This window comes from Epinephelus moara, chromosome 8 (genome assembly GCF_006386435.1).
Source record: "Epinephelus moara isolate mb chromosome 8, YSFRI_EMoa_1.0, whole genome shotgun sequence".
Taxonomy (NCBI): Eukaryota; Metazoa; Chordata; class Actinopteri; order Perciformes; family Serranidae; genus Epinephelus; species Epinephelus moara.
Window position 1 is genome coordinate 22,026,594 of NC_065513.1, and position 9,626 is coordinate 22,036,219.

General features: G+C 41.7%; 1 protein-coding gene across 1 annotated transcript; it reads right to left on the minus strand.

Moving 5' to 3' along the window:
- Positions 1 to 884: 884 nt before the first annotated feature.
- LOC126393796 (eosinophil peroxidase-like) lies at positions 885 to 8,325 on the minus strand. The gene is made up of 15 exons (XM_050050143.1): positions 6,638 to 8,325; positions 6,348 to 6,416; positions 5,657 to 5,744; positions 5,367 to 5,542; positions 5,152 to 5,284; positions 4,765 to 4,894; positions 4,463 to 4,675; positions 4,002 to 4,362; positions 3,754 to 3,914; positions 3,405 to 3,663; positions 2,716 to 2,886; positions 2,358 to 2,595; positions 2,068 to 2,267; positions 1,925 to 1,966; positions 885 to 1,796 (listed from the first exon to the last, which is right to left on the minus strand). Exons 2-15 carry the CDS (start codon positions 6,412 to 6,414, stop codon positions 1,375 to 1,377), a joined length of 2,661 nt encoding a protein of 886 aa, XP_049906100.1. The 5' UTR covers positions 6,415 to 6,416; positions 6,638 to 8,325; the 3' UTR covers positions 885 to 1,374.
- Between the last annotated feature and the right edge of the window lie 1,301 nt (positions 8,326 to 9,626).

Consider the following 9,626-nt stretch of genomic DNA (forward strand, 5'->3'; position numbering starts at 1 on the left):
ACACAGTGCTGCCAATGAGCATCAGAACAAGTGCTGAAATCCCTCAGATGTTACAATAAGTCAATAGTTTGCACTGAACTAAGACTGGTAAACACAATATTTATTGTTCTATGATAGAAATGCGTTGTTGGTTCTCCAGATATAAGAGGACGTCTCACCTCCTCGTGATGAAGAGCTGAGCACAGATTCACTCCCACATCATAACTCACACTGCATCCTGGCTTGTTGCAACACAGATGCACTCCAGGTAAAACCCACCTAAACTCGCTGCATCATTGTATCTGTTAGCTGAACTTTTTACCTGTTTTAAGGCGGATATCTTTACGGTATTCTGTAAATCATTTGTTCACTGAATGAGAGCATGATTTGTTATAACTGTAACAAAAACCGTGCTTTGCAGAAAGGAATTGCCTCGCACTCCAGCTTAGTGAAAGAACTCACTGTACTGAACAAAGGTGGTGCATTTAGAGATTGCAGATATAATATAAACAAATAGGCTATCTTTTCTGGACGATATTTTTCCTAATTTACCTCCATGCAATAAACTAATTTTGATTATTGTTCTTGCTTTAACTAAAACTACTTGAGACTGAATTTAAAGCACTGATTAAAGGAGGCTATACATATGTTGTTGTTTTTACATGATACCAGAATGAGCTACATCTACAAATCAACAGTTCATCTTGAGAACCATTAAGTCCAGTATACAGACCACTTATTCATCCAAGACAACAGGTTATGCCTGCCTTCCTGTCCTTAAAACATTGTATGTCACTGCCATCTACTGGTCCACTTAGGAACATCATCAACTGTGGTTTTCTGGGTCTGCAAACAAACCTTTTACGTTTGTTTTCATCATCATAAATGTCATTCAGAGGCAGTAGTTAATCTGTACAACAATCCTTTATTAATGTCAAACTTAACATGACTTAGACTCAAATTCTGCAAAACCAAAAGTGTGCTCCAAAAAATAAAAAATAGAAAGGTTTTAAAAGACAGTTCTTGCACCTGTATCTTATTTGGAGATTACATGATAGTTTACATTCATTTGCATTTATTTATTTCATGGGCTGTAAAAAATCAACCATACTGTATGCTTTTCAGAAAAGAGGAAAAGACAATATTAAGCAATACATGACTTATTTAAAAGATAATTAGAAAAAAAGCACATATTAAGTCAAATAATTTTCACAGTTTTTCAATTATTTCACAAAATATGTAGAATAAACAATGCCCTTTCTATTAAATTACTAGTGCATGTATCAGTGCATTATAAATATGCCTTCATTAACCTGTGCAACCGTTAGTGCAATGCAAGGAACTGCACTGTGCAAACTGGAAAGGATCTCACCCCTCCTGCAGCACTTCAGGCCCCTAGTCAGTGTACAGGAAATGCCCTGAGAAGTAGCTGTCACGTGTCAGACCGTTGCTACCTTGGCCGGTCTCCAGAAAGACCCTGTCTCCCCTCTTGAGCTTAATGTACGTGCTGCCACTGGCTGTGACGTAACCGTTCTGACGGGTGGTGAATGAGTGCAGAATGAGTTCTGCATTACGCTTCAGATCCACAACGGCATCGCGATTGTAGATGGTGCAGTGGAAGCTGAATTCATACACACCTGGGTGCTCACACGTAAAATACCCTGTCCAGATGTTATAGCTGTGTTGTTCATTGTAGATTGGTTCATGGAAGACAATGGGCCCACCTGAACTGGGGTTGTTGCTGCCCAGTCTCACAGTGAAGGCAACATTTGCAACGCTGCTAGGAGGGCCAGGTGGGCCATGTGGTCCCATGGGTCCTGTGAGCAAAAAAACACATGAGTACAATTATAACAACGTGACCTTCCCATTGCAGCATTTTAAAGTTATGCATTTAGTGTGTATATTTAGTGCAATTCAAGCATTTGTGGAAAAGTGGTAGATTTACCTGGGGGTCCTGGTGGTCCTTGGTTTCCATTTGGTTCTTGTGCTGGAGAAAATTCAAGGCATAAGTATATCAAAATATTCCAGTTTTGGCACTGATTGTCTTTGGGCAATTGTGTCAGGGAGGATTTCAGGATGTCAACTCACTATTCTCCCTCCATGGACTGAGGTCAAAGGTTCTGATGTCCTCACACCTGGTGTAACCGAATCCTCGAGGCCGGTACTGGAAGGGCTGGTCTGGTACCTCAGTGATACCAGTGTTGTCACAGATGATCCGAGCAAGTGATGTGTCCCTCAGGGACTGCCTCTGGGCCTCAGTGAAGACTCCGTCATTCTCCCACCAGAGTCTGCAATTGGACAGTTCGGTAAGGACTCTGAATGTGAACGTGAAGGTAACACATATGCCTCCGTATCTTTGGCAATGTTATGTAACATACCTGTCTCCCTGGCGGATCTTCTCAAACTGAGTGGCAATCAGGCAGGCAAACAGGGGTCCGACTCTTCCTCCACGGACAAATGGCTCAGACACTCCTCCCAGCCACACATCGATGTTCTCAGGTGTGCTGTACTGATCCAAAAGTTTTTGGGCCATATAAGAGCTGTTCATCACTTGAGTCAGTTCTGCTAGATTCCGTGGCTGCGTCAGCCCGCAGAACCTGCGCCATGCATTGTAGCCTAAAAAGGGGATGTACAGGGTGAAAATGTTGCCATGTTTTAAGTGTGCAGATTGTAAAGCCTGCAAAGATAGGTAGGCAAAATTCATTCTACACATAAACAACACATAGGTATAAATACCTGGTAATCCATGGTCTCTGCCTCTCTGCATGTTGAGAGAAGCTAGATCCAGGGCCAAGTGAGAAGTGAATTTGAACAGCTTATCCCTCAGCTCATCAGGCATCATGTGATCCTGTGTGTTCAGCTTGGCCTTATGACCCACCAAGCCCCTGATGATTGGATCCAAACCACCTCAAGAACACAAGGAACAGGAACATGTTAAATTCAGGCTAATGCCGCTGAGTCATGAAACCTCTCCTCAGCTCATTGTAGTTTTTAGCTGCTGTTGCTTAGGTTTGATTGTCCATCCTGTTTGGTATCAACTTATGTGCTTATATGGTAAGAACTTGAACTTCATAGGCTGGTTGTCTACAGCACCCAGGACATTGGGTTACATCAGTGTTGATATCAGTGAGCAGCAATTTCAAGTGGAATTTACATGACTTAAGGGGGAAATTATGCACACCCCAGTGGTATAAGTCATGAATTCTCTCCTGACTGATGTTCACCTTTCCTTTATTGATTCAACATTTCCCCCATTCTAAATGAGCACAGAATTCCTGAAATGGTTGAGTGCTGGACAGTGCTACTATATCATAGTTTGAAGCAGCTGTATCTGATCTGGAGTCTTTCTGTCCAATATGTTGGTAAAGTGGTCAATACAACCAATGCCATTAAGACAAATGATAAATTGAAGATCTTGGACATACCTTCAAAGGTGATTCTCCACGGTGCAAAGAAAGCTTTGTGCAGCAGTGGGCTTGGGTAATCACGGTGTTCCTGGTAATTCTCATCAAGACGAAAGATGAAAGGCTGAACCATCAGGTGAGCGAATCGGTAGGCAGCTGTGGCGAACACATTGGAGATGCTGGGGTCCACGTTTTCATCATAACCGGGGTAGGTGGACAGCTGCCTCGCTATGGTGTCTGGACCAACAATGTGGAGTAGGTAATCTCTGTAAGTGATAACCTGAGAGACAAAAAAAGAAAATTGAGATAATTGAACCATGCCAAGACATACCAACAATTCTGCAATTTTTATCTCTGTTATCTCTCTAACCTGCGAGTATCCTCCCATGATTTTGCGCGCCTCCTGGTAGAGTCTCTCTCCATCCCAGTGAGGATTGAGTGCGGCCAGAGCACGTGCCAGTCGGTTGTGCTCACGCATGAACAGTGTGTGTAAAGAGGTCAGGGCGATGTTCTCATTGCTACGCTCGTCACCTGGGGGACAAAGCAGACCAGTGCTTTTAATTCCTGCAATCTCCACAATGTGTCATTAGAAATACATCAGTGTTCTTGGTGCCTCACCAGCCACGAAGCAGGGCACCTCCTCTGCATTAGCGTCATTAGTGATACGAGCTCGGGTGGCACACATGTTGCTCACTAAGCTGGCGAAGGGCAGGAGCTCACGTCCGTTGTCAGTGTAGGCTGTGTTGACCCTCATCAGACCCTCATCTGTGGTGAGGTCGCGTAAGAAGCGAGCTTTGACATTGTCTGCACCGTACACCTGACCCACATCAATGAAAGCTGTGAGGGAGTTCATCTGCTGACGGACGTTGCTTGCACCAAAGAATTGGCCTGTGTTGCCAGAACCACAGGCTGCTGATGAGCGGAAGAAGGGCATGCAGTGGTCTGAGTTATTGCCAAAGCGGGGGTCTTGCTCAGGAATCTGTTTGGATGGCAAGAAGCAGTTAGCATCCAGTGTGTGTGTGTGTGTGTGTGTGTGTGTGTGTTTTGTATTCATATCTTTTCTTGTGCAATGCAACAACACTGTCCTCGATGGGGAAGCAGGGCTCTGTGCGTTCACAGCTCCTTTCACAGTCAATACCGTTACTGAATGAGCGGATGACAGGAGAGTGAGGAGTGAAGGTCAGGTCGTGGTCAGTCCACTGGCCAAAGATCGTCACCAGGTGAGTGTAGAGTGGGTCGCTCTCCACATCAGAATTTGCTGTGCGCATAATATGGTTAGACACCTCCCTCACCTGAGGACAGGGCGCAGACAGTGAGCAATTTGGAGAGAATGATTTGTAAAGCTACAAGTAGGCTAAAGCTACAGTAAAGGTGATGTTACCAAGGGAAGTATGTGTCCGTTGACGTTGCGAGTACGGTCCCACCCTTTAGGCAGTGAGATTTCATCCTGGTACTCAGCAGGGAGCCAGCGGATGAAAGCTGTGTTGGCGGACCCCCAGCGGGTGTTTTCTCTAGGCAAGGAAAGATACATCCATCACTATATTGTCTTTATCCTCTCTGTGTTTAAGGTTACTGCCACGGCTCTTTGCACTAACCAAAAGGTCTAGTGAAAAGGATAAGGGAACGACATGCAGCAAATGTCCAAACCCAATCTCCAAATCAGTGACATCACAGTTAACACTAAATGAAAGATAGCTGCGCAGTTGTTCACACCTATTCCAGTTTCTTTATTTGTGAAAGGAGATTAAAGATTTAAAAGTGGCCTCACTCGTTGTTGCAGACGCTGCTTACAGTGCGAAACTTGTCCAAATTGGCAGTCGTCCTGCAGGAAGGGACACGATGCTGGGGGGAGCAGCCTGTCAGCTCAGCGATGAAGGCCAGATCCTCATCATCGAGCACATCTAGTTAAGAGAAGCAACCGATGAGCAACGCAGCTGCAACACATTTGTTCGTGGAGAAAGTTCAGAGAGTTATTGAACGCACCTGTGGCATTGATGGAGCGTCTCTGACGTCTTTCCAACGAGCTCGTGATCAGTTTAACAGTATAATCCATGTAGTCAGCAGCACGCACAGCGGTACGGGTTGCCCCAACAGGCTGCTTCAAGATGCGCAGGATGTCTGCAGGACTCACTACATTCCTCCTGAGGCGTTCAATGCTCCTGTGTTGCGTGGAGAGGTCACATGAATGGATTCATTCGCAATGTCTTCTACAGCATTTTTTTGGAGTCACTGAAGAATTAATTGAGCACTTCAAAAGGTTTGTATCTACTCACACGCTCCTGGAGTAATCATACGCTGAGTCCACCGCAGCCTTGGCAGCGACCACAGCTCTTTCAATGTTAGTCTTGCTCACATGGGATGCTGGAGGAAAAAGAAGAAGAGGAAACATTTTATGTTTTTTTTTTTTTTTGGTTCATTCTCAATTCCAGTGTTTTTGATGTGGTCATTTTTAAGTTTCATTCCTACCACTTAATTGCAAAATACTATATATTGTACAAAATATATATCGTTGCACCAAACATGAACTTAAATATAAGAATAAAAAACACTGACTGCTCAGCTCACTCAGTGTAGAAGTCATATCAAAAGCACCCAAGGTAATTCTTAATTATTCATAGATAAAACAGATGACCAGCGCGTTTAAACATACGCATTGGTCATCCATGCATTGGGCCTAACAAATTATATTTACTTACAATAAGAATGCCCCGGCTGCTTTTCAGACTGCCCACTTAAAGCATGAACTTTTATTACTTTTTTATTTTTTTATTCTTATTCGACTGCTTGCCCTAGCGCATTGTCTTGCCATCACCAACACCTTCACCCAGTGCTATTTTTTTCTTCACAAATTTAAAGATTTTAAACGAGATCTGACAAGTTTCATGCAAAAAAACAAAAGGATAATTAAGTAGTGTGACATTATTTTAAATCAATCAAATAATCAGTGACTTTATTTGTACTCACCAGTATTCACCTGGCATTGTAAGCACAGGTAAAGACCTGCAGCAGTCAGGCACAGAAACCAGTTCATCTCTGAAAAAAAAAACTCCAGTCAGTAACGCACTGGTCAAATGATTTTAACTAAAATAATATTTCCGATATTTTTTTAACAAACAGCCTACTTAATCGTGTAAAATAATCCAATCTAATACATTATTATGTTGACTAAAGCATATTAACCGTAGGCCTATCATTTGAGTAAAAAAAAAGGGCAATAATACAGAAAAATAAAAATAATCTAACAGAACACTAACTTTAGAAGCGTGTACTCCAACGTCCCGTAGCATCCAGTAGCTCTACTAACCTGTAACTACTGCTCATAATAATGCCGAGCCTATTTATAGGCTAGTCCTGGTGGTGCTGCAGGTTGCCAGGAACTTTGCCAATAACTTATTATCTTTTCCTCATAGTTCTTCCTACACAGCGGCGGCATTCCTGTTGAGCCAGTTCAAGTGCCAATCACGGAACAGAGCAGTGAGAAAAAACATAGGTGCATCCTCTCACTGAAGATTAACGTCATTGATATATAATGTAAAAGTTTTTAAATTACATGACGATTTTTCTGTATTAGTGAGGAGAAGTTAATATCAGACAGAAGAGCAAGCTGCAAGGAATATTTAAACGTAGTGACACATTTTGCGTTGGGATTTTATTGTATTTTATCGTATTTGTCATGCATTTATTTCATTGTTTGTTTGCTTGTCAATTTCTTATTTTATTTGTAAATGAATTCTACATTTCTATATCAAATGTAATAATGCTGGACCAGCGCTCCATCGCTGCACCTTAAGAGATTCTTCTGACCCTGCTCTCACACATAAGATTTCTAAATACAGCTTTTGCATAACTTGACGTTACATCCAATTATCTGTTATTTCATTTAAAGATTAATAAACAACGACTGGTGAGCTTCATCAGGGTGTGATGAAGACTCTCTAGTCAAAACGCGTTGGTTATTCGTGTATTAATAAAGTTTTTTTATAACTACAGATACATTTTTTGGACTGCTTGTACTATGGACTTTTACACTGGGTGAGCTGGACAGTCCTATCTTAAAGTGACTCTTTGCCCCATCCTTGAAGAGCACCTGATTATTATTTTATTTTTATTTTTTTACAACTGACTACACCCATTTTTTCCTCATTATGTAACTTCATTAACTCTATTTTTATTGTAGCTTTTATTGTGTTTTTCTGAGTAACTAATGATTTTTGTTTTTATTTTTTTTAATTGTTTTTAACATTTTTTTTGTGTTATTAACCTGTGTGAATACCTATTGTGTATCTCTACATTTCATTCCATTTCATCACGTAACTCATTATAATCCAAGTTGATCGATGCGGACTTTACGGTAGCATTTTCGGGATGTCAAATAAACAATAAGAAGCTCGACAAGATATGTTGCGTGCCCACAACTTCCTGTAGTGGAAACATTTACGGGAATCACTGACAAACACAATGGACGAAACTTCTCATTGCGTGACCGGCTACAAGAAAGTAGCCTCCTTCACCCGTGCTTCAGAAAGGGCTGTCATGTTTTATTCACACGTGACATAGACGGTGTGTCTACCTTTAAACACCTGAGGATTTGGTGAATGAACTCACTTTGTAATCGGATTATTTAAAATTGCTGCGGGTTTTGGATATTCTGATAAAAGTTTAAAGGAGTCCAGTTTTTTAATGAATGAAGTGCTTCTTTTTTGGATACTAAACAAATAAAGAATATAAATCCTACCTGACATCAAATACCCTGAAACATAAAGGCACGTTCTCTAGCCTATAATCAGATTTCATTTTGCAATATTTCCAGACAAATTCTGTTATTTTCTGTGCCAAAAGGGGAAAATGTCGTTTCATTAATGAACTGTAGCCTAACGTATCACACGAGTTTGGTTTGTCGGGCTGCGCCTTTTTGACCTTTCAGTGTCACTGCAGCCTGTCATTAATTATTGTCTCCCTCTCTCTCCCTCACACACACACACACACACACACACACACACACACACACACACAAACACACACTATAAAGTAAAATGTGTTTAATACTGGGTCACCTGAAGGTAACAGAGCCTATGTCACACCGCAGACTGACAATTTGTGTGATTTATTAACTGACCTAAACATAATCCGTGTACTTTGATGAGGGTGTGGTTGACAGAGAGCCATCTGGGAGCATATTGTTTTGTTACTCTCAAGGAGACAATATATTTAAACATGACTAATTTATTATTAGTGACACATAGCACTGAGGATTAGTTCCCACTAACTCTAAACATGCTGTAGTCCTCTGTCCTTTTATATGGTTCAGTGTTTTAGTGTAGCCTGTGCGCTCAAAAATAATGCCATGATGTATTATGTTACATCTCATGTGTAGATATTAAGGTGCCTTTGTTTTATATAGTATTTGGTTATTTACAGCAATATTCAACATTTGAAGACTCAAAATTCCATGCTGCATGCAGGACTGGAATATTTCTCAAAGCCCCAGTTCTTTTAGGTTTTTAAAATACCTTCAACTTTGTTTCATTCAGATAGCAAGATGCCCATTTTATTTATCCTACTATGCCCTTCTCTAAGAAATCTAATATAATTGAGCAAATGCATTGGTGTAGAGGTAGTTGATGAGGTGGGTGTACTGCTAGGTAAATACACTGCTTAAAAAATTTAGGGAACACTTAATTATCACCGTAACACTGCGTCAGTTTAACTTCAGGGATATCAATCTGTCCATTTAGGAAGCACAAGTGATTGTGGATGAGTTTCAACTGCTTTGGTGCAAATGAAAGTGACAAAAGGTGCGATGGAGAGGCAAAAGCAAGACAACTCCCAAAAAGGGAATGGTTTTACATGTGGTGGCCACAGACAGTTGCTCTCTCCTTATCCTTCCTGACTGATTCTTCTCTAGTTTTGTGTTCTGCTAGTGTCCTTGTCATTACTGGTAACACGAGGCGGTACCTGCAGTTCAATCAGGTTGCACAGGTAGTCCAGCTCCTCCAGGATGGCACATGCATATGTGCAGTCGCAAGAAGGTTTGCTGTCTTCCAGCACAGTCTCAAAAGCATAGAGGAGATACCAGGAGACCGGCTGTTACATGAGGAGAGCTTGACAGGGCCGTAGAAGGGCATCAACCCAGCAGCAGGACCAGTATCTGCTCCTTTGTGCAAGGAGCAACAGGAGGAGCCCTGCCAGAGCCCTACAACATGACCTCCAGCAGGCTACTGGTGTGCATGTTTCTGACCAAAC

Excerpts from the sequence above, each read along its gene's own strand:
- LOC126393796 (XM_050050143.1), bottom strand. The coding sequence starts at position 6,414 with ATGAACTGGTTTCTGTGCCTGACTGCTGCAGGTCTTTACCTGTGCTTA. Across the intron at positions 5,285-5,366 it reads ACGCTCCATCAATGCCACAG|ATGTGCTCGATGATGAGGAT; the intron begins GTGCGTTCAATA and ends TCTCTTAACTAG. Across the intron at positions 1,797-1,924 it reads AGGACCACCAGGACCCCCAG|GACCCATGGGACCACATGGC; the intron begins GTAAATCTACCA and ends TTTTGCTCACAG.